This window comes from Notechis scutatus, chromosome 1 (assembly GCF_049901735.1).
Source record: "Notechis scutatus isolate UNSWTSFEM ecotype Mainland chromosome 1, rNotScu1.2, whole genome shotgun sequence".
NCBI classification, from domain to species: Eukaryota; Metazoa; Chordata; class Lepidosauria; order Squamata; family Elapidae; genus Notechis; species Notechis scutatus.
In genome coordinates, this window is record NC_142009.1 from 278,925,616 (window position 1) to 278,951,457 (window position 25,842).

The 25,842-nt window shown below is 37.2% G+C and overlaps 1 protein-coding gene across 3 annotated transcripts in view; it reads left to right on the top strand.

Moving 5' to 3' along the window:
• FSIP1 (fibrous sheath interacting protein 1) overlaps positions 1–25,842 on the top strand; it is an 88,323-nt gene that overhangs the window by 25,283 nt on the left and 37,198 nt on the right. The window contains exons 1-10 of one of the 3 annotated variants that reach the window (XM_087951727.1): positions 6,791–6,868; positions 8,529–8,660; positions 8,932–9,091; positions 10,163–10,261; positions 16,066–16,244; positions 16,872–16,965; positions 17,551–17,646; positions 18,208–18,329; positions 20,929–21,033; positions 23,513–23,677. In XM_087951727.1, coding sequence (XP_087807853.1) covers positions 8,535–8,660; positions 8,932–9,091; positions 10,163–10,261; positions 16,066–16,244; positions 16,872–16,965; positions 17,551–17,646; positions 18,208–18,329; positions 20,929–21,033; positions 23,513–23,677 — 1,146 coding nt within the window. In that variant the 5' untranslated portion in view covers positions 6,791–6,868; positions 8,529–8,534. Of the gene's footprint in view, positions 1–6,790; positions 6,869–8,528; positions 8,661–8,931; positions 9,092–10,162; positions 10,262–16,065; positions 16,245–16,871; positions 16,966–17,550; positions 17,647–18,207; positions 18,330–20,928; positions 21,034–23,512; positions 23,678–25,842 lie in introns of those variants that run through there. The other 2 variants (XM_087951728.1, XM_087951729.1) reach the window with 2 other exon arrangements.

The following is a 25,842-nucleotide window of genomic DNA, read 5'->3' on the forward strand; positions in this document are numbered from 1 at the left end:
AGAACACAGAGGATAAACACAGATAATATTTTGGGCAATATTGTAGGACAGCCCTACCACATGAGATAAAACTTTTTTCAATATAATAGAATATGTGATTAGTGTACTGAACAGAAGCGCATATGTGCCATAAATTAACTACGTAAATTTAATTGATTTGTCCTGTTTGCTGTATGAATAAACAAACTAATTAATCATGATTTGCATAATTCAATTAAGCTGCAGCTAAATAAAGAAGAGTTTTTGGAACACTTGCTCCCAGTAATATCAATGCGGTGTTACTGCTGATTCAAGAACACTGTGTCCTTATTGTTGTGAAGTTAAAATAATATGCTTTATAGCAGATTTTATAGCAAAAGATCAAGAATGTTATTCCCTTTCACTTCATGTTCACCTGTATATTAATCACCTTATCTAATTCTAATTCTGAAACCATTTCCCACAACTACCCTTATGAAGAATTGATGGATTACATCCCAGAGTTTTAAAGGAGCTGGCAGAGGTCATCTCAGAACCACTGCACCATATTTTTCAAAAATCCTGGAGCACCAGAGAACTACCAGAGGCCTAGAAAAGAGCTGATGTGGTTCCCATCTTCAAAAAAGGAAAAAAAACCAGACCCAGGAAACTATAGACCAATCAGCCTAACATCAATATCCGGGAAGATACTGGAAAAGATAAAAAAAAAAAACCAGATCTGCCAACATGTAGAAACAAGTAAAGTAATAACTAGCAGTCAGCGTGGGTTTGTTAAGAACAGATCATGCCAAACCAATCTTATTTTATTCTTCAAAATAGTGACTAAATTAGTAGTCCAGCAAAATACTGTAGACATAATATATTTAGATTCAGCAAGGCATTCGACAAAGTAGACCACAACCTACTTCTTAGTAAGCTAGAAAAAAGTGGAACAGCACCACCACTAGATGGATTCGCAACTGGCTGACAAACCGTACTCAATGAGTAGTCCTTAATGGGTCTAAGTCTACATGGAGGGAAGGAAACAGTGGGGTGCCACAAGGTTCCGTCTTAGGCCCAGTACTCTTCAATATCTTCATTAACGACTTAGATGAGGGAATAGAAGGGGAACTTGCCAAATTTGCAGATGATACTAAGCTGGCAGGAATAGCTAACACCCAAGAAGATAGGCTCAAGATCCAGATGGATCTTGACAGACTAGAACTCTGGGCCGTATCTAAAAATGAAATTCAATATAGAGAAAAGTAAAGTCCTACACTTAGGCAAGAAAAACCAAAAGTACGCATACAAACTGGGTGAAACCAGGCTCAATAGCAGTAACTGTGAGAGGGATCTTGGAGTCTTAGTGGACAACCAGCTAAATATGAGCCAGCAGTGTGCAGCAGCAGCCAAAAAAGCTAATGTATTAACAGAGGGATACAATCAAGATCAAGAGAGGTACTAATACCACTCTATAAAGCCTTGGTAAACCACACCTAGAGTACTGCATCTAGTTTCGTTCACTACATTACAAAAAAGATGTTGAGACTCCAGAAAAAGTACAGAAAAGAGCAACCAGGATAATTAGGGGACTGGAGACTAAAACATGAAGAATGGTTACAGAAATTGGGCTTGGCTAGTCTAGTAAGGAGAAGGACCAGGGGAGACATGATAGCAGTCTTCCAATATTTGAGGGGCTGCCACAGAGAGGAAGGGATCAAGCTATTTTCTAAAGCGCGGAATAATGGATGGAAACTGAAGGAGAGATTTAACCTGGAAATAAGGAGAAGCTTTCTGACAGTGAGAACAACCAACCAATGGAACACCTTGCCCTCGGAAGTTGTGGGAGCACCATCACTTGAGACTTTCATGAAGAGATTGGACTGCCATTTGTCAGAAATGGTGTAGGTTCTCTCGCTTGGGTTGGACTAGATGACCTATAATGTCCCTTCCAACTCTGATTATCTGTTAAGCAAATGCTTTCCTTGTACAGAAAAAGCTGATAACCTCTCTTTGCAATTTCTTTTTTATATTGTCACTTCTGGCTACCAGTGATAGCGATCTGGATGCCTGCCACAACCTAATGATGTATGAGCTCAGGCAAAACAGCTTTTGGAAGAAAAAAGTCTCTCTTTTTTTTACAAGCATCTTAAGACAGGAATGGTAAACAATTAACTGGCTTAGCATGGGGTCCGGTAGAAATCCAATAAGCAACTAACAAATCTGAACAAAGAACAGGAGACATGGTGAAATGGAATCCAGAATTCTAAGCATGACACAGCAAGGTACACAAACAGATGTCTATGTCTGAGCAGTTGTTCTTGACATTTGCTTTCTAGCACGGAGGACATAAGTCTACCACACTGAGCCTCCAATCAATGTGTAGCTGAGGATGCTAGACATCAGACTCTGCTCTTTCATGGACCTACTTGTTGGCAAGCCTCTCGGAGCTATAGAATTCACTTCTCTGTTGGATCTTTATCATACACCTCTGCTTGGGATAGGGTGACTAACTTCAGAATCTGAGAATCTAACAGTGGGTGCAAGCAGGGAGTCCTGGTTTCAGCCAGACCAGAGTCCTTGGCTATATCAGTGATCCCCAACCTTTTTTACGCCGCGGCCCGGTATCCCCAACCTTTTTTATGGCGCGGCCTGGTACCGACATCAGCTGGGCACCGCCATCTTGTTTTGATGAAAAAGTGCTTCCGGTGAGCTCACCGGAAGCACTTTTCATCAAAACAAGATGGCGGCGCCAGCGCTCGGTGAGCTTTTCCGGGTAGAAATGGCTTTCTACCCGGAAAAGCTCACGAGCGCTGGCGCCGCCATCTTGTTTTGATGAAAAAGTGCTTCCGGTGAGCTTTCTACCCGGAAAAGCTCACCGGAAGCACTTTTTCATCAAAACAAGATGGCGGCGCCCAGCAAACCAGCGGCCCGGTAGGACTTGTTCCACGGACCGGTACCGGTCCGTGGACCGGTGGTTGGGGACCCCTGGGCTATATAATAGGGAATCACCCGTGCCAAGACTGTTCTCACTGCCTGTTCCTCGGTCCACTTCCTCCCTCTCTTCCTCATCTGATGACATGTCTAACAATAAAAGCTAGGCTTCAAAATACAACAATCTTTGTGTATGTGTATAAGTATCCATAAAAAATTCTTAAGAGCTAGACTGTATCACAACAGTACTAAGCTAGGTTTAATTGATCTTGGCTGAGAGGGGAGAAGGGAGATTAAGAAAGAGTCAAGATTGTAGTCATCACTGTATGACTTAAGCCCTGGCTCCCCTTTTTACATGTATCATATATATATTTTAAAAAGTGGATGAAACAGAGCTTTGATCACATGGTTATAGCTACAATCTTGAATTTTTTTGGTCCACCCTGATGGATGCCTTTCACTAGAAGCTGACCTTGATTACAATAAGATTAATCTTTAACAGAACCAGGAGCAGGAAGGGAAGTGGTTCGATATTTGCAAAAATCATGTAAAAATGTTTGCATTTTAGCAGTACCCATCTTAGTAGATGCAAAGGCTCAAGATGAGCTTTGTGAACAATCTCTTTTGAGAATCCCTCAAAACCAACACCACCAGTTGATCTGTTTGGATTTAAAACTGCCTTATAACAGAATGCTTGTAATAGAACGCAGCAGTAGGAATAAATGTGGTTATTAATGCTAGGCTACTAAGACCTTTTATAGCCTGCTTGTTAGACAGCTCCTTTACGAAGAGTTCTGTTTACAGATTGCTGCGCCTCAGAAATCCACAGTGTGGTAAATAGTGAATATAAACCTTTTCTGATTGCTCATAGTTTCTGCCTAGAATAGGCACCCGATGTTCTTTTATGCAATAAAATAAATTGGTGAAAAATATTCCATTTGCTCACCTGCAACATGTTTCTAGGAACAAAGTTGCTCACAAAATCCAATGCAATCAATGTTGGGTTTCAAAACAGACAACATATAAATTTAAACACACATACACACACTCAACAGACAGACACAGAGAGGATATTAGGAAAAGGAAGAGAAAAGGAAAGCAGGGTCATGTTTCCAACTCACTTGTATTATTTAAAGCCATAATACTAGGACCCTTTCCACAATATGTCACAGATTAGAAAAGTTACCTTCAGCTCAAAGGATGTGCTTGTGTGTAATGTGTTAATTGCAAGAAAGAAGACTATCAGGAAGTGCCATAGATAGGGATAATATGCCAATCCCCATCACGTTAGCCTCATTTTTTGGACAGAATACTGACTGTCATCTATGAATTTTCCATAAGGTTAGATATAGCCAAGATTATAGCCAAAGCTGTAGCAAATGTAGAGTTGACAGGTTGATCTACTCAAACTTAGTCCAGGGATGCAGTACTCCATACTAAGTGAATTTGTTACTCACAATTTTGCTCATGGTTTTGTGAACTCATTATGCAAACCAAGTCAAAGAGAATGCCTAAATGGTTAACAATTTTTAAAAAGTCAAGAGAGTTTCTTTTAAAAAGTAGAAATTTTATTCAAATGGGCAAAACCTGTCATAATTAGGAGCACTGCCAGAAAGAAAATGTGCTCCATTTTGGATTAATCTGACAAGGCATATGAAAATAGGAAAAGTTACATAGAACTCTGAAATAACCTCCCGTTTCATACAGATGAGCAATCAGCTTCTCTGGACATACAATATAGAACTATATGTTACAAAACACATGTTTGACCCTGATCTCCAAATCAAAGAGTCTCAGAAAGTATTTTGCAGCTTATTAGGATGAGCTTCCAATCTAGCAGCCATCCCACTGCAACAGTGAGAAAGAGCTGAGGGTGGATATTAGAAAATCAATGTGAGATTTCTTTCTGCAAATAGGCTGGCAGAAAGCTGAGATATTTTAACATTATCTCTGAAGATTGTGAATCACACTCTTAGTTAATATTCTGAAAGTGCAGCTAGGCATTCCAACTTTCCTAGGCAAAATATTCATGAATGATGCCAAATCTGAGGTAGGACTTTGCCATTGCCAGCTTGTCTGAAGAGACTCTATTCTGCTCTTTCATTCCAATGACATCAACAATGTCAATATGTATGTCATGTTTACATCTCTTGCCCAAAGCCTCTGGGTATTTAGCATCACTAAATAGTATTCCATTGATCGCCAGTGCTTAATTCTGTTTTTAGTTCATTGCTTGTTTACACATGACACACTGAACCACAGATTAGTCAACTTAGGCTGCTGGACAAACTCAACCTAAATAGCTACTTTGTTTCAATTATGCAAACTAACAAGCAAATCATGGTTAGATTACCATGAGCAAGTATTTCATGCAAATACAGTCTTTGTGTGGGTGAGTCATATATACAATTTCACTTGCATTTGCAATCCCTGAAGAAAACCAAGAAAACACTCTATTATTCATGGTGTATATATCTAAAAAGTCAATTTTGGCATCAATATGTGTTTGTGTGTGTCAAAAAAAAGAGTAGAAACAATATCATGATGCATGTCTTGCTCCTTTTGTACACACAAAATGGGGTAGAGCTTCCATTGTGACACTACTTTAACCACCTAGGCCTCTGAAACTACTCCACATGTGTCAGCTCCAAGTCAAATTCAATTCCCAATGATATGTGTTCGTGTCCAAGTTGTTCTCATGACAACACAGTAGAAGTGATTTGTCATTGCCTTTGCCCTGGATTTTTCAATTTCTCAAGTCTAGTCTGCATCCTCCATTTGCTAGCTTCCCATGTAAAGATTTAGCTGGAAAAGAAGTGGAATGAAATTGACATAGCAAATCTATGCTTCTCTGAATGTGAAGAAGAAAATCAAAGTTTGCATAGTCTATTTTAGTTCAAGTTCACTGTACTGATACAAGGCAATTACCCATATGTTTCAGAAAAAAATGAGTAATAGAATGCAAGCTGGAAGACTCCATCTGGTGGGTGAAGAATAATCCATCAAATAATTTCTGGTTCTGTCCACAGGGGAAGCTAAATCATCCATTCATTGCCATTCACATCCTCTTTTAGGCTTCTTATTCACATATAAAAGAAAGAGATATGCCTTTGCTTTTATTTTCAAGCAAAGCACTTTCTTTTTGAAATTCTTAAATCCAGGGGAATAGATATTAGAAACACCTTATCAATGGGTACATATCACACCATATGCATTCAGGGGATGACTCCTGATATAGTAAGACTACATTAAAGCAACATAAAACAAAGCTCCCACAACAATAAAAAATGAACTCTCTATCTCTATTCATCCACCCTCCCCCCAAAGAAATTGTTTTTTAAAGTCCACTTAAACCCCAAAATTCCACCTCCCTAAATTGCAAGCATGCTGGCTGAAGAATTCTGGAAGAGACCACGAAGTTGTTGAGGTTGACAAAAGCTACCTTAGAGAATAAGATTGGATAATGGCAAAACAATGGAAGGCAAAGTGATTGCTGCAAATAAAATTACACGGATGTTCCCATAAAATCGCCATGGGCTCCGTAAGAAACTATAGGCTCTGTAACACCTATGGACTATGTAAATAAGGACACTAGATTCGGAGTGTAAAAATCCGGAACCTCACTGTACTGAACTCATTGTGTCTCTAGCGTCTGTCCAGAGTTTTGCAGTCCTATCGGAAGATACGGAAGCTCTTCAGAACGTATATATAAAGTGGAGGGGGGAAAAAGGCTATCAATCCCCGGGCATCTCTAGCAATGTTCCGGCTCATTTTTTCCGTGCAGCGACGCCGCCAACTAAACTACTAACCATCACCTGCAAAGCGTCAAAAAGCCAGCGTTTTAACTTCCGCCCTTAGTGGCTGCCCTACTTCCTGTTTACGCTCGATCCCGTGGGTTGCCATAGCAACGCAGAAGTGCGGCGACTAGTTGCTGTTTCTTGATGGAAATTGTTGCTTGTTTTGTCTGCCTCTGGAGGTGCATTTCTAATATTCTTTCGGGGTATAGGTAGACCGAGGGTTGTATGCAGCCGATTCTGGTGGGGGGAAATTATCTTTTTCAGCAATCGTTGTGATGAACCTTTTGCGTTCATGGTCATGTTGGGTACCAATACAGTAGCAGGAAGCCCAATATCGGCTTTATGTATTTTGTTTTGTTTTTCTATATGTCTGTATTTACAGGCAGCACCAGAATTGATTTATTTTCGTTCACTGGGACTTAGTCCCAAAGCAGTAAACATGGGCTGCATGGTCTTCAAAAGATGCCCTCCCCACACCCCGCACCCATTTTAAGACATATTATTTATAGTTACTTTGGGCTCTTGCTCAAATTTTGTGATCTGGGTCTTTTCTTATAGGGTTATTTGTGCAGATGACAGTTTCTATAATACATTGGCATTGAAAGTCGAAGACGACAGAAAACCTCTAATAATTGACCACTTTTCTATTTAGTCTAAACATTGGGACAAAATGTACTATATTGTACAGTCAATAGCAGGTTAGCATGTAATAAAATTTTATAAAAATGTATAATATAAATAAAATACATCTACAGTGTGTAAAATATCAATACAAACCAGATTCTTGACTGCAATGCTTTTAAGTTGTTTATTATTAGATTTTTATCCTGCCTTCATTATCTTATAAATAGCTCAAGGTGGTAAACATATCCAATACTCCTCGCTCCTTCTGTTTTCCCCTTAACAACGACCCTGTAAGGGTCGATGGTTGATGTTTTATGGCTGGACTGTTGTAAAAATTTGCTGGCTGAACTTCCTGCTTCCACTCATGCTCGAATGCAAAACAATACCATGAAGATTGTTTTGGACCAAAGAGTCCACAGAAATAATAATTTCTAAATAGTAGCTCATTATCCTATGGCTGTCTCAATTAACCACACAATGATAGTAAAACAATCAGTATTTTATTTTGCAATGGGAAATATGGTGCCTATCAGCAAATAGTGAAGTATTCCTAACATAAAGTAACCTAAACACATATATTTGCTGATGGAGTAAACATGCACATACAATTGTCATGGTTTCTATGATGAAATCAGGCTATCTCCAGAAGTAATATTTTTTACTATTGATGTATAGCTTTCAAAGATCCCCCTAACTGTCATGAACTTACTTTTTTTTAAATTTAGAGATAGTCTAACTGATATTGCCTCTATATTCTCTAACAAGGCCTATTGTCGGATTTGTTTGTAGTGGCAATATGGGAAAACCATTATTATGCAAGAGGTTAGTCACATATTTTGTTTTCTCCTTCATATTAAGAAAAGTGTAGAAGTTTAGAACTCATTCTTAGTTAGTCTGCTTGATTTTTTTTTCTTGCTTTCTGAATAAAGGAGAAGGGGAAGAAGCTTCATTTAGCTTCAAAGCTCTGAAAATCCCAGACGGTTGTTTGTTCATGTGCCAACCATTCAGGGTCAGGTCTTGCAGTCTCCCGACCATATCAGGGCCATTGCTTTTGGCAACAGAGAATAAAATAATATCCACTCATTTCTTTTGCCTATTAAATTGAACCACTGATATAAACTGCAAAATTAAGAAGATAAGTTCATTGCTGAAAATGAAGCAGAATTTTTAAAATAGATTCCATATGATTAAGTTCTCCTTTTCTAATCATTTAAGGTTACAATGGATATTACAAGAGGAAGTCTGGATGGAATTTCAAGACCAGCATCTAACTCAAGAAATAATCATGGAAGCAAAACTTCAAGTTCATCACTAGAGATTTTAACTCCAGAACCAGACCAGTCTAAGGTAGTTACTCTTTCTGCTCTGTTACTTGTTCTACTCTCTATAGACCTTTCAAAGTTTTGCATAGAATTTCAGATGTGTACCACAAGCCACTAGGTAAGTGAATAATTACATACTTTATTTATTTATTTTGGTAAGAAGAATGTACAAAGTCACATTTGTGGACTTTACCCAAGGATATTAGGTTATGATAATAAATCAGGAGCTTTGGATAAAAAGATTGATACGCTTGTTAAAACTTTCCATAAAACTTTCCATTCCATATCATTTCTAGGTTGATTTTTGCAATAATCACATAGGGGAGAACTCAAAAGAAAATTATGATAAAAATGGGGAGGAATATGAAACTCAACAAATGAGTTTCTCAGAACAAATATCTGAAGAAAAAACTGGTGATTTTCAACTGGTGGGACAGCATACAAATCAGGTGGCAGGTATGGCAAGTACTACAAGATCAATGTAACCTTATTCACATTTACTTAGAGTAAATAATAATGTATAATAATACTTGTGACAATGATATAACTATATCAATATCTTAGATTTTTTTATTGGGTTCAAAAGGGACTTCCAGTGGAAAGAATGCAAACTAAACATGTCTCCAACAAAGATAGAGTCAATGACCATGGTAAAGACTGAAGAACCATAGAATACTCTGGTTCCTCAGAACTTTTCCAAATAGTGAGGGGTGGGGGATGACTTACAGGTGCTGTGGATGATTGTTCCACATGTAGACAGTGCAGGATAGCAGTTTTCTGTAGGTCTAAAGAGCTGAGTGGTCAAAAAATTAGCCAGCATGCTCACATCTGTAGTGGAGCCTGAGGATACTGAGTTTTCAAACTTCACTTTCTAATTATTTTTGGAAATGACTTATTTACTATTCTAAGGCTGTTAGAGATCTTCAAATGACAAATTTGAAAAGCCATCTAGTGAATTTACTTTTCTTCTTGAGCAAAAGAAAAAGTGTAGGAACTTAAAGAATTGGAAACTCTAGTTTATGTTGCTTTTTAACTACTGTACTTAAGAACTTTAATAAAAACGAGGTTCAGGTGAATTACACGACTTTATAAACAAGAATAAAAGTACATTTAACTGGCCAAATTAATGCTTATGTCTAGGCTTTGACTGTGTCATTGAACAGTTGTATAGGTTTGCTTACTATAGCAGTTACATACTAAGATAATTTCAGTTGCTGAATTTCTGTTTGCCTGTTAAGAAACCAAGAGTTTGCCAGTAAAGAAGAGCAATCCAACTGTCCTTGGATCTTTATAAAATTTTAGGACAATATGGAAAAATAAGGAACAATGAATATAGAAATAGAAACGTTAAACTCATTAAAGAACATATATAAATATTTCACAAAATTAGGGTCAGTGGACTGAACATAAGACTAAATCGTTTGTTCCAGATTGCAACCACCTTGGAGTAATTCTCTTTTACAGTTGGTTTGTTTCTTTAATAACACTTTTAAGTAGCACTTCTATGCACTGTTTCTCTTTTTCCAGAATATTCTTCAAGTTCAGTAGATTCTGAAGATGACTTTGCTGAAAATAAACTCTCTTGCAGCAGTGCTTCTCAGAATAAGCCAGTTGAACCACAAAAAGGTATTTAAATTTTGTACTCTGTCTTATAGTTAGGGTTAGAAAGCCATCTTAGTTTATAAGCATTAATAATTGTAATGGGAAGGAAATGCAAATTATAAAATAGTGTAAGTACAAGTCTTTTAAAGCAATTTTTAATGTATGTCATGATGGTGCACACCTGTACAAAAGGAATGGAGGTTGTATTGTGGTGCTATGATGCTGTTTTGTCATTTTGATGAAAGCTTCAGATCCTATGGCACATTTGAGCTTTCTATTTTCCTGCATATCCTGATATTGTTAGTTTGGATACTTGAATACCAATTCCCTTCTACTTTTTAATGATTGCAATAAAGTTATCTGTTTCTGAGCTTTCTATCAGGATAATAATTTAAATGATTAAACACATATAAAACAGGAAAAGATGGAGAAAATTCTAGTATTTATTTATGTGTTTGCTTGTTTATTTATAACATTTATATCCAGATAACTCTGGGCGGCTCTCAATAAAATCCTTTAAAAATTGTACAATACACTACTTAACATTAAAATTTGAAAATTAAAACATAAAACATTTAAAAAAAACAATAAAAACAAAAACATGTCATCAGTCCAAGCATTTGGGGGAAAACCAGGTCTATAAGACTTTACAGAAGGCTAAAAGGGTGGGAGTCTGCTGAATTTCAGGGGGCAAGATGTTTCATGGGGCAGAGACCATCATGGAAAGGCATGCTGCCCATCATATAACATTTGTGGGAAGGAATCAGGAATGTGCCCACCCCATCTAGCATGGCCTTAAGGAAAAATGGTTTTTCAAGTGGCTTGACCCTGTGCCATGTAGGACTTTAAAGGTGATGACTAGTAGCTTGAGTTGCAAGCAGGAAGAAATGGGAAGCCTATGGGGCTCTCAGACCTAGGCATCTCTATTACTGTGTGTGTTGCCTTGTTCTGGATCAGTTGAAGTTTCTGGGTGGTCTTCAAGAACAGCCCCATGTAGGTTTTTCCGGTTTGTCGGCTTCGCGAGCGGTAGGGATTCGCGAAGCTGCGCGATCCCTGCCGCGCTAGCCGTTTTGGGGCTCCGACCCGGACGGGTGCGGAGCAAGGCTGCCCTGCAGGGGTAGCTGAAGGTAAGGGGATCCGGAGGAAGGGTCTGGGGTGTTGCAGACCCCTCCCTGGCCGGCAGAACCCCTTTTACCAGGACGGTGCAGCGGCGGTCCGTAATGGCCGCCACAAAGAAGTCGGCAGCCGGGCAAGTATGCGCAGGAGGAAGAGAGAAAGTTATTGAAAGTGAAAGTTCTTCTTGGTCGACCCAGGGCTTTGAGATTTATCTAATTTAATTCCTGGAAAAGATGGTTTTTTGATGATTTTTTCCACAAGAGAAAAAAAGCGGCTATTTTGAGGTGCTGAAAGGAAAGTTTACTCTCCCTCCCGACGGAATTAAGCCGGAAGGGAGAGGATAAAGAAAATATATAAATTTGGATCTTGTTGGAGGAGATGCCTTGAAGATTTGAGGACAGAAATATAATTTTAATAAGGCTTTAAAATATAGATTTGGACTCTTTTTTTTATTTGTTTGATACCACCCCTGGAAGAGGAAGGGGAATTTTGGCTTGCTTGGATTTATTGAGGATTGTGGATTTTGGGATTGTTTTACCTTTCTCTCGGAATATTTGGTTGGTGTAAGAAGAAAGAGGAATAAAGAAAAGAAAAGATTTATTTATAATGGCTTTCACTTTTGAAGACCTGAGGGATGAATATGAGCAAACAAAAGCAGCCTGCAAAGATGGTATGGAAAAAGCTTTTCTATTTCTAGAAATGGCGCTGGTCAATTACCAACAGACAATGGAACAGATGGAAATAGAAGTTGTTCCAGAAGAACAACAACAAGGAAAAGAACGAAGACGCCATCTTTATCGAATCCCAAAACTTATCTAAGGAAGAAGGAAGGAAGAGAGCAAGGAAAATGAAGGACTTAAGATCTAAAAAACATTTGAGAAAGAGAAAAATATGATGCAAAGTAAATATAATGATAGCAAACAAGAGAAAAAGGGAACACAACAGAGAAGGGATCCCAGCAAGGCAGAGGTTAGAAGAAGAAGGGGAGTAGGAAGATTTGGTGGGGGAAAAAGAAAGGGAAAGGCGGAGAAAAGCCTCAAAGTTTTAAAATTGGATGGGAGAAGAGAATTTTTTTAGGGACAAAGGATGAAATATAAACTTCTGTAAGAAAGATTCTGCTAGGTACAGAAGATGGTATTGTAACATTTATATTTGAAATAGTAAATTAGAATGGTTTAAGATTTAATAAGAAATTAAAATGTTGAAGTTTTTAATAATGATTGATTTTTAAAATGTAATAAAATATTGAAGGAAAGGAGGATACAATGTATTTAAACATTTTTGGTGGATAGAATGTACCAAGCAGAACCGAATTGGGTATTTGTTATGTTGAATGTTAATTTTACTAACTTAGGGGGAGGATAGAAAGGCATCATACTCTGATTAGTGATTTCAGGAGAAATTCTTTTTATTATAAGAAGAGATAGAGGGATAATGAATGGGCAAAAGATATAAATTTAATGATTTAATTAAGATGGATTAAATAAGATAGAATTGTGAAGAGTGATATGCGCTGCCCATGCAAAGAGAGGTAACTGGGGCCAAGGTACTTTACTAAAAGATTTTTTTATGTTTGTTTGTGTTTGTGTTTTATGAGAATATTGGGGGAATTTTTGTAGAAAGACAGGAAAAGATTTAAATATGTAATGATTTGTTTGTTGTTGAAATTTTTAATAAAACTTGTTTAAAAAAAAAAAAAAAAGAACAGCCCCATGTAGAACGTATTGCAGCATAAATTCCTTCGGGTATAATCAACTAAGAGATGACCAGTGCATGGTTGACTGAGCAAGGACTTCCAGGCCAGGAAAAAGGTGTGATTGGTGCACTGGATGAATCCGTGCAAAGGCTCCTGCCCTCAGTTGCCACCTGCTCCTCAAGCTGGAGCATGACTTTAGAAGGAACCCCAAATTACACCCCAATTCACACACTCCAAGGAAGTGCCACCCTGTCCAGAGTCAAAGATAGAGAATAATCTGGTCCTGGGGGCTAAAAACCCATAGCCATTCAGTCTTGCCAGGGTTGAATCGAAGCCGGTTCCTCCCCATCCAGGCCCTTACAGCTTCCAGGCATTTGGCCTGCATTGCCGCTGTATCACTTCTCTGTCTAGGGATGGACATCCGTTTATTTCATAAATATTTGTATTAGCAACAATAGTTTTGAAACAATTTTCAGCTTCATTAATGAAGAGCAATATTTTCTTTGAAATATTTTATTTTTATTTTTTTAAAAACAAGTTTTATTAATTTTTAAAAACAAACAAATCATCATTAACCATTACATACTTAAACCTTTTTCCATTATAAATTTAACAAGTCAAATAAAACCTTATTTTATACAATATAATTCTATTTTAAACCATTTCCATATGAGCATACAAATACCTCTTATCCAGTTTCTCTTTACTTCTCTTTACTCTTATTCAATTTCATTATTATTATTTCATCTATTTCTTTCTGACTTGGTTACCATTATTCTCATTCTATATTTCTGCAAGGTTTTGTTAATTCTCCCAGAAACATAAACACACAACACACAAAACATAAAAAAAAATCTTTTAGGAAAGTAACTTGGCCCCAGGTATCTCTCTCTTCATGGACTTCAATTATATTCATGCTCATCTTACATGTCATTACTTATTTTATTTACCATTCTAAGTCTTCTATATTAGCTTCTCCACACATTTCACTCTTCTTAATTCTATCTTAATTAATCCATCTTAATTTGAGTCATTATATTTGTATCTTTTGTCCATTCTTTATTGTCCCTTTGTCTCGTTCCTTATAATAATAATAATAAAAAAAAAATTTCTCCGGAAATCACTAATCAGAGTATGATGCCTTTCTATCTCCCCCCTAAATTAATCAAATTAACATTTAAAATAACACCCAATACCCAATCCGATTCTGCTTGGTACATTCTATCTACTAATATATTTTTTTCTAAAATAAACAAAAAATAATAAATCCAAAATGATTAAATACATAGTTAAGCAGTAGATCTAAATATTGAATCTTATAACATTCCCATTGCCTTTTCCAAAAACAAATGCTACAATAAAAAATTTATAATAACATCAATACCATAATCTTATTAAACTCTTTAATTAAAACTCAATATTCTAAACCTTCCCTTTAATATTATTAAATTTTAAAATCAATCATTACTAAACATTTCAGCATTTTAATCTCTTATTAACTCTTAAACCATTTTAGTTTTCTATTTCTAATACAATGCTACAATATCATCTTATGTACCTTGCAAAATCTTTTTAAAGAAATTATACTTTACCCTTTGTCCCTAAAAAGATTCCTTTTTTCCCATCTAGTTTCAAAACTTTGTGGCTTTTCTCCACCTTTTCCTTCCTTTCTTCCCCCACCAGACCTTTCTACCCCCCTTCTTCTAGCCTCTGCCTTACTGGCTTCCCTTCTCTGTTGTGTTCCTTTTTCCTTTTGTTTACTATCATTATATTGATTTTGCACCTTATTTTTCCCTTTCTTAAGTGTTTTTTTAAATCTTAAGTCCTTCATTTTCCTTCCTTTCCCTCTTCCTTCTTTCTTAGTTAAATTCTGAAATTCATTAAAGATGGCTTCTTCCTCTCCTTCTTCTTCTTCTGCTGTCTCCATCTGTTGTAATGTTTGTTGATAGTTAGCAAGCGCCATTTCTAAAAAAAGGAAGGCTTCTTTCACACCATCTTTGCCATTATTATTTTTTTGCTCATATTCTTTTCTCAGTTCCTCAACAGAAAAAGCCATTATAAATCTTTTCTTTTCTTTTTTTCCCCCCTTCTTTCTTCTTGCAACAACCAAGATATTTCAAAAAAAATAGAACAGTCCCAAAGTCATCAATCAATCCAAGCCAAGGCAAAGTTCTCACTTTCTCTTCCTGGGGTAGTATCAATCAAAAAAAAAGAAAGTCCAAATCTGTATCTTAAAGCCTTATTGCAATATATTTCAGTCTTCAAATCCTTAAGGCATCTCCTCCAACAAAATCTTAGCATATAAATATTTTTTTAGTCCTCTCCCTTCCCACTTATCACTTAAAGCCAGTTTTTACCTGAAAAAGATAGGTTTCTTAATATCCACTTGTTAATTCCGTAGGGAAGGAGAGTAAACTTTCCTTTCAGCACCTCCAAATTGCCGCTTATTTTCTCTTCTGGAAGGTATCATTCAAAAAGCCATAATTTCCAGGAATTTTGTTAAATATGTCTTAGAGTCCTGGGAACCAAGAAAAACTTTCTCTTTTCAAAGGCTTTCTCCTCTTCCTCCTGCGCATTCTTACCCAGCTGCCAGCTTCTTTGTGGCGGCCATTGCAGACCGCCGCTGCACCGTCTTGGGAAAAGGGGGTTCTGCCGGCCGGGAAGGGGGTCTGCAACACCCCCAAACCCCTCTCCGGGTCCCCCCTATCTTCAGCCACCCCTGCAGGGCAGCCTTAGCTCCAAACCCGTCCGGATTGGAGCACCAAAAACGGCTAGCGCAGCAGGGATCGCGCAGTATCGCGAATCCCTGCCGCTTGCGAAGCCGACAAACCGGAAGTCCAATATAAGTCCAAAAAATATTTTCTTTGAAATATTGTAGCATTGTTATTGTATTCCTAGTGGATTACTGAGTAATATTCTTCATTTGATGACATTTTAGTAGATCAATTTGAAATGCTATTAAGAATATTTTTGATGGAAAGATGATTTGATTTTAATAGTCAGTTTTATATTTAAGTGACATCCAGGTCTGCAAACCTGGATGATTCTAAGGAGAAAGGTGTAGATCTTCTCATCCTGAAAGCAATAAAGAAGATGAAAAGGTTGGACCAGATATTGGCAAATAAACAATCCCAGGAAAGAGCAGTCAAAAAGCAAGGCAGAGAATTGAGAGCAAAACTATGGGAAGAATTTCAGGTTAGAAATACAAGATCAATTCCAGAATACTTCTATGAACCACAATTTATATATGATGATGAATGGCTATGTTTATTTACATTTGAATTGCTTTTTGGCATATAAAAATCAGTTATCTATTATGTATGTATTTGACTTCTGTGCTAATTTTCTGCTCAATTAAGCTAGCTATTGATTTATTTAGTAAGTCTGTAGATATGGCCTGATAGACGTTCATCTACTTTGATAAATTACGGATATTTTTCATGAATTGATAAAGAACTGAATATTAAAATCCCTTAGTAAAAATATTTTTGTGCTAAATTTATATGAATTTATTATGTCTTAGAGTTCCTACGACATATGCATATCATGTAGTATTTTCTGAAAATACTCTGCTCAAATCCTTGCTTATAACTTTTTTAATCTGTTGCTAAAAGCTGCAAATTCCAAAGAAATTTTGTTGGGTACATACATAGCCCAATGATAAAAGTGTGTGTAAATCATGGGGATAAAAACAAAGTGGTAAAACCTGCAGTTGTGCCCTTTAGAAACTTAAGGAAAAGTTTAGCAGTATGCATAAATATTCTGGAATGTCTACTTATCCTTCCTTATATGTATATATATCCTTTCACTACCTGAATGCAGTCTATGACATCTCGAAGTTCTTCAATAATTACTGAAGAGGAAGAAAACACTAGCAGATTTTTAGCTTTAAACTCACCATTATCTGGAACTCCTGGTAAGAATTAAAAAATAAAATTTTTGGTATTAAGTCTAATGTAGGGTTAGCAACCTGCAGCCTTTGAATCCTTTGTAACAGCTTTCAGAACCTCCTCTGAATGTGATTGATAAAAATTGGTGGCTTTGTTGCTTTCCATTTTGAGCAGAAAACATAAAATTTGTAGCATATGTTCTTCACATATTTTTAAAAGTCCACCCAGTTTGCACTGTGGTTATCACTGTGGTTCATAGCATCTCCTAAACATTGAGTGCAGTTTTTGGTTGTCAAAAGGTTGTTTAGCCCTCTTATTTGATATATTATAGCAAAAAGGTAATTTGTCCTCTAATTCAAAACTCCTACAACTCATATCAGTCAGGACTGGATGGTATACCAGAGCGTAGGCTTTCCTGACCAAGTATGTCTGTTATTTTTAAATTCACCTTGAAAATATAGGGAAAGTGATTACTGTAGCTAATTTAGTTCAGCCTAACACAGTTGCTGAAGGACCCAATCCAGCAGCCTCTTTAGATCAGTTTAGATCCAAAGTGATCCCTCACATCCTTAATAGAAATCATCTTATTTCACATTCTGTTTCATTAACAGATCTTTCTGCTTGCGAAGATAATGAAACATTTAACATATTTAAAACTCAGCTTCCTCCAGAAAATTATGAGACTAACGGAAGACAAACAAAGCAAGGTACAATACAATCCAGATATAATTTTAAAAGAATAACAAATATGTGAAAGCATGCTTTTTGATTATTTTGATTATTATTATTTTGATTATTATTATTATATGGGCTGCATAAAATAGAAGCATTTTTTGCCTAAATATTGGCCCAGCATTGGAGATATTTAGATGTAATACCGTAAAAACTATGTTTTCCTAAGAATTGTTTTGTATGAGCCTTCCCTCACATTTTATTGCACATGATGTGAGATCAAAAGTTTCAGTTTCATATTCACTTCCATTCACAGAAAAATGCATTTTGGATTTGAGAATGGTTGGCGTGGCTTTGCATTTCATATTAGTTTTCTTTTGTCTGCAATTTGTTCTTAATTAGTGTTATTAATAAGTTTGCGGTAAAGCGTGTAATATTTTGTTAGGGATAATATTGAAACATAGTTTACAATCTACAATATAGTAACAAAATAAAAACTTGTACATAAAATAGTGAAACGCAATTCCAAAATTTAATTGAGATGGCTAATTTTTTCTTTATTATTTGTTTCCTCAATAATTCTTTTTCTCTTTCAGTACCTGAAGGTGATTCAGCCGATAGTGTAACAAGAAGTTCAATGAAGAAAATGGAAAACACTTGCCCCAAAAATACAGCAAGCTTTAAAAAAACCCCAAACTTTATTAAAAAGAACATAGAGGTATGTATTTAAACATAAGATTAGAATTCTTTGTTAAGCTTTATTGTGATGGCCTGGGGCTGGGCATGGAAGCAACATAGCCGAAATGAAGGATTAACTCCCCTTTATCGCTCCAACTTTCCTCCAAAAGTCCCACCATTCACAGCAAGTTCAGGAACAAAGCTATAAACACGCACCTCCATTAGTTCTTGGCTGCTGTTAGTCCAGAGGAGCAGCACAGTTCTGAGAGCAGCCACAGTTCAAGGAATTTAGTTCCAAGGAGTCCTCGTCCCAAGAAGAATTCACTGGGACTGCAGCACAACCCGGAGCAGAACTGGGTTGCTGCAAACTCACACATAGCCAGGCCAGGCAAGCAGGGCAAGGCAAACAGGGCATGACAAGCAAAATATCCAGACGTTGATAACAGCACATGAAACTGGAAAAAGGCAACACTTGTTCTCAACAAGTACTCCTCCAAACAGTGTCTCTTTAAATCTCATTCCTCAAATAAGCCTTGTGAAGAGGGGCGGGGTGCCCTCCTCCCGAGTTCTCCGGTCGGCCTGCACAGATCCCACCTCCTCTCCATTCTCCATGGCTTGGGGATTAGGGGGAAGGTAATTGCTCGTTGCTAGAGCTCCTTCGCTCCTCTGCTCTGCTGCCTGCCCTCTCCTCCCCCTTTGCTTGGTCATCCTGCAGCCTCTCTCCTTCGCTGGCGACCCTTCCCAGGCCTGAAGGACCTAGGACTGCTTCATTCTGCTCCTCTGGTCATTCCTCCATCAGCTCTAGCTCTGTCTCGTCCTTCTCCTCGGACCCAAGTTCCGATGGGGCCATGACATTTATCTTGTTACTAATTTAGAAAACCATCTTATTAAAAATTTTCTGCAGTTTACCTGAATTATATGAGATTAATGATTGGATTCTAATTATTTTCAGTATCAGGTTTTGCTGGAAAAATAGAATGCTTTAAACCACCATGTAATTATATCTACACAGTGGAATGTCCTCTGTTAATTGCATATTCCTATTTCTTGTTCTTAGGCTGTGCCTGTGACATTTATTGATAAGAATGTTTACAAAATTCATTATAACTAAAAGCTATGAATGATGTGGTGGAACTGTCAAAAGATTTCTATGGAATTTATGTAGCATCTGGCACATGCAGTGCCAACTTAAGTGACAATATTGTACAGTAAAGATAGTGCACCATATCGACCACTCATTCAGCAACCATTCGAAGTTACAACAGTGCTAAAAATAACTTTATGACCAATTTATGACCATTTATGACATTCTCAGCCTCCCTCATTCATGTGATCTCTGCTACAATTAATATACATTGTCCTGCGACTGACTTGTTGTTTTTCTTTTTTTTCCCTACCTTGCAGAACAGGGAGACTGGAGAAGAAGAGATTAGAAAAGAGTAAGCAGGCACACAATGGGGAGTAGACATGAAAAGTAATATGCTGATAAAACTCTCGGGAACATTGAGGTATTCAGCAGCCATTGTATGCCTGTTTATTCTCTTCTAACCCCGAGCACCATCATGGCACAGTGTCCCATTTGGAAAATAATTGATGGCCACCAGTCATTCCAGTGCTTTTCTGTCTCCTTTTCCCTCTCATGTGCCAACTGAGTCCCCTCTTCTTCCCTCACTGCCCTCAGAAAAAAGAGCCCTGCCAAGTGATTCCTGTAGGCAGTCTCTACTCTGCCCCCTATCCCCCAGCAGAACAGAGAGATTGCTGGTGATGGGATTGGAGGACAGTGCAGTAAACAGGCACACAATGGTGAATACACAGGCTGTTTGCTGCTGACATCAACACATTGCTTTGTGTTAAGTTTGGAGAGTAATGGAGACCAGACATCTGACCAGTGACTTCAACTCTTTATTAACAGTAAATAGAACAACTTTGCATTTGGGCTTATTTACTTTATTCATTCACAACACTTTGGATGTGGTTATTCTTTTCTAAACTCTTTCTCTCCAATGAATGTAAACACAAATATTAATTCCCTTCTTGTTTATTATCCAGCACTGCAGCAAACGTTTTATAGGGTGGGAGATCAGTTAGGAGGCAAACAAAAGCTAAGGTGTGAAACTGGTTACTCTTGTCAGCTTTGACAGGAAGCTCAGTCATGATCATGTGATTTTCCACTTAGCAACTGCTTCATTTAGTGACCAATGTGGGAGTCCCAAATGAAGTTGCTAATCTAGGATTACATGTGTTTTACATGCACAGCTAGTCCTCTTCCTTCTTTATTCAGAATGTGCTTGGTTCCAAAATGATTTGGAAGAAATCATTTTTGAACCAAGGTGCAGCACCTCTACAATAGAATACATTTTAGTGTATGTATCCTGTTTTTCCCCACTTCCAGGTGAACCTGCAAAAAAAGTTGCTACTGTTTAAGGAATCACCCCTTAAAGTTGTAGCCCCTTTCTTCTGTCTTGATCAGAAAGCTTGTTGGTTTATTGAATTAGCAGAGAGATGTGTAAGATTCAAAGCACATCTTCCATCCATATTGTTTCTGAAGCATGCACAAGTCTAATCCTTACTGATTTTCAAAAGATTATTATTGATTTCTCAAAACTATCAATTTCCAAATTGCTTTCCTCTTTATGTAGCTGGCCAAAGATTCGTCAAGTGAAGTTATGCTGGATGAAGAGAGAGAGAGACTATCTGAATTACTGAAAGATACAGAAAATGATAGTAATAAACTTCAAAATGAGGTATGAATTAATAATATTGTTTCAAAGCACTTTTTCAACACAAGCTCTGGGCAACTGAAATAATTCACTGTAGTGCTTCTGTTCAGGGGTGGGATTCAACCGGTGTTCAGTGATTACGTTTTGCTGCGCGCGTGTGTAAAAAACCTTAAGCTGTGCTGCCCAGACAGCTGAAAAGTGCTGCGCACAGCGTTTGAAAAGCCACTTTTTCCCCTGGTTTTTCAATCTCAGCTGTGCCACGCAAAGCAGCTGAGGTTGAAAAAGCAGGAAATAAAGGACAGGTAAGAGCCCAGGCGGGCGGGTTGGCCAAACAGCAGCAAACACAGAACCGGTTCTGTGTCTGCTGCTCTTCAGAGCTACCGGTTCTATAGAGCCAGGCAGAACCGGTAGCATCCCACCCCTGCTTCTGTTGCAATGAGAAAAACTAATGTGGTATTGTGGAGAAAGTACTAGCCCAGGATTGGTGATCCAAGTTCAAGTCTCCAATTGATCATGAAATTCATTATGTGATTTCGGGTCATTTATTCTCTTTCAAATTACCTCAGGAGATTGTAGGGATTAAAGAAAATGGAAGTGTATTTTGTTTTGAGTTTGGAGCAAAGTAGTTTGCAATGAATGTTCCAAATCTACTGTGTTGCAAAGGAATAAAACTTTAATTTGTTTTCCTTCTTCTGTCAGAATAAAAATTAAAGTATGTTCCACCCGTTGGAAACAATATAAATCTTTTTCACATTTAAAGGCATCCTGAAATTTAACATCAGCACAATACAAAAGCATGGATACATTGTATTTATAAACTCAACAAACCAGCTCAAAACAGTGTTATATTGGTACTGTTTAAATTTCATGCTCCTAGTATCCAGTGCTAAAACACAAAGTACAGCAGTATACATGTAATCATGCACCTTTGCATTTACCTGCCTTATGTAGTTCTGTTCAGATAAAATCCAACTTTCCTGTAACAAGCAAGTTATAATTAAAGAGTAACAGTATCCTAGCTTCTGAGTTTTTGTGGGAAATGGCATGAAGCAGGGAAAAATTCTACACCTCAACTTTTGTCATCCAAGGCACCTCCATCTATGTGGAGGCCTACTTAGAGCCTCAGAGCCAGGAGGATGGAACCTACTAACATTACTGTTGGTTATGAGAGAGGACCTAAGGATGGATGGCATCTGGCTTCCATTACAACTTAAGTGAAGCTGGAGTTGAGGTGCATCTTTTATGGAACATAAGCCAGAGACTCATTCCAGTACAAGTTGCTTAGATAAATCTGCCATTGATTATGAACGTGATCCAGTGGGTGTGTGTGTGAGTGATAGAATCCATCCCAGTCAGTGGATATATCTGTGGCAGAATGTAGTCCAGAGTCACAGGAGGAAGGAAGCAAAGAGATAGAAAAGCTTGGAGTCTCTGGTATGTAGGAAAAGGGCGAAGGTGGACCTTCCGTAGTAATTCACAAAGTATATCTAGTATGCAGATATGCAGACTGTTGTCTTGAGTCTGGCAAGATTAATGTAAGGTCAAAGGAACCAACACTGACATGTAGAGTTACTTCCAAGTAGTTTCTTTATTGCGTTCACCTATTGACAGATCATTATCAAAAAAGTTATACATCCTGTTCTATAGACATAATTGCCTGAATGCTCTTGTGGCAGATGTGATATTGGATTCCTACATGGCGTTGATGGTCCAAGCATTTCTTTTAGAATCATCACTTCAACAATTTAGGTTTGTGCAGATGCAACCGCTGTTTCCAGCTGAAGTTACGTTGCATTTCCTGAGTAATCTGGGTCATTCGAAGTATGCTTTCAAAGTATCACATGGAAACTTATTTGGAAGGCTAGCATATAAATTATTTCCGTAAATAAATCAGCAACCTAATTATCACAGGATTTTCCAACATACTATATTGAAAAATTCTGCCTACTGTAAATTCAAGCATTGTCTTCCTTCTGTATTTATACATGCCAGTAGAGGGTGCACTTGTAACTTGGAAATATGGCATTGGAGACTTTTTTAAAATTAATATTTAAAACAATTCTAAGAACTCACTAGAGGACATAACAGGCTTCCATGTTTCAAAAACTACAATGCATTTAAAGTGCCTATGACTTTAACAGATAACGGAAATGCATGCTGTGATTTAGAATATGCATTGTCAACAGAAATACATATTCATTTTCATATAACTTTATTAAAAATTTGAAGGAAAAAGGTAAATGCTAACAAGAACAAATGTTTAGAATAAAGAGAAGAAAAAAATAAATGAAATAGGAAAACGACAAAGCCAAAAGTGCAAGAAAAAGAAACAAAGAAAAAAGTATGAAGAAAAGACTTCTTACATAGTAGCTATGCATATAAAAGTAAACTAACTTCTCAGTCTGTAGATACAGTATGACATGCATTTTTATATAATCTATAATCTATTTTTTCTAATCATGTAATTTGAGGGGGAAATAATTATTTCATTTTACTTTAATAGGAAGAAGCAATTGGAATATTTGTACCAGGTGAAGGATATACACCCGAACCAATGGAATATTATCACCTTGCAGAAATTGATGCTAAACTCAAAATAATAATATCTGATGGAGATCTGTCTGTATTTCAGGGCTCCTGTTCAAAAGCCTCCAATAAGATTTATCAGGTACAGAATAGTTAGAGGAAGCCTTGTTGTGGCAATATTATACTTTTAAAAATTATTATTCTTTTGACAATATTGGCATTTAATCTCTTTTTTAATTGATATACATTCTGTAATAGATTCAGTCAGATGTTTCTCTTAAAGATTTATTAAGGAAATGTAATTGGGGACTGGGAAGTCTGAGAGTTGTATTCTTCAACCACTTTTAGCTGGTTCTTTAAAAAAAAAAATATATATATAACTAATGATCAGCAGATACCAATAATCTTTCTTAGTTCTCCCCACCCACCCCACCCAAGGCACTTCATTTCTAAAAATTGGAGGGATTCTTCAATTTTCCGTCTCCAGATCTTTTTGTTAATTCTGTCCAGTCCAAAATAATTAGAGTTCTTTTCCCAGCTGCTGTGAATATTTTGATTCCTTTCCTCCCATTCTCCAGATGAAATTCTCTTTCTGTTTGCTGCTTTAGCTTCCTAGCTACGTCACTTCTCTTTTGAAGTGCCATTATAACCCAGAAGCACAGAAAAAATACATATTTCTTCTCAATACTCTGTATTTCCTAATAAAACCAAGAGTGTAGGCAACTGTTCTTACAGAATTAGGATTGGTGGAACCCAACAAAATCAGCAAAAAGGGTGGAAGCAAGCAGTTTGGGACATGGGAATATTCCAATCTGGTCCTTAAAAGAATTCAGGAGATTGTAATGCTTTTCTTTTTTGGGTGAAGCATTATGTATGAGATTTTCAAATCATGGATCAAGACCCCCTGACGGATTTTGTGAGGAATTTGACAGTGATCTCAATTTTTCTGAGCAGCTGGAAGAGTCGCAGAGCAGTCAGGCAGGCAGGCAAGAACTGCAGTTAAAATTCTGACTCCCTGAGGGAAGAAGCAGCCTGGTCAGGGTACTTTCTCAGAGCCAGAGAAAGTATTGCACCAAACTTACCCAGAGTAACTACTGATATAAATGGCATAGTCACTCAATCACTTCTACCACCATTGTTGGATTGTCGCTGTTTCCAACATGAGTGGATAGAGTTGTGATAGTAACACAGTCTCATGGAATGAGCTTCATCTCACAAAAGTTAATGCCTTTTAATAGGGTTTGTTAGTCAGAAAGGACATTACTTAGATTCTTTGTGATATTTGAACAGCAGACAATCAATACTCCAAATCACTTTAGTCTCCAAGTCACTGGAGAGACAGATACCCAGCATGGCAGGAGAAGCCCCCCAGAACTGAAGACAAATTTCTGTCTTGAACTGCTTAGGAAGATTGTACATAGAACGACCATTTTATAAAAACAGTTTTCAGCTAAGTTAAATGTAAAAAATTGAGACAGAAATTCAGGAATAAGTATGCTACTAATTATTTTTAAAAATATTACTTGATTTTTGATTCATTCAATGCAGGCTCAGACACCCCGCAACAGTTTTTTTGTTTTTTGTTTTTGTGAGGGAGCAGCAGCAAAAATATCCACTGATGAACCATAATTTCCTAGGGATGCCTTTATAACTCTTGCCAAGGATTTTGGTTTTGTACAATCTCAAAAGTTACTTTGTCCTAGGAAATATATAGAAGACAGTGTTCTGTGAACTTAATCTTCAATACCATTGTGTGCTTAAAGAGCTTGCATTGTGATATAGTACAACACTGCTTTTGTTAGTTGCCCCTGACCCTTGCCTCCTGCAGATACCTCTGCGGACCACTCTGATTTGAGAGTGAACCTGTTTACAAATGAATGAGTAATGAATTATGTTGGGTGAATCCATCTGATTGTGATTTATTTAATCCAGGCTCAATGAATTATGGCTTCCAAACCAGGTCCAATAAGTCTTGGCTTCATATGATATGTTTTGTATATCCATTCATTATTTCAACAAGCTAATAACAATAAATCTAGACAGTTGGAAAAACATTGGTTTAACTGGCATACCTGCTGATTGTGTTCTAGAAACACTACTAACAATTTTCCTGTGGTTCATGAACTCTAAATATTTTAAATTCTATTCAATGGTTTGGCTTAAACTACATAATATTGGAAGAAACATATGTCTTATGTAAGAAATGTACAGTATTAGTTAAGATTTGAACTGTGTGTTTTTTGGCAAATTTTGAAAAGCCATTCATCTTCATATTGTGTAGCCAGAGATTATCTTTGATCATTCATA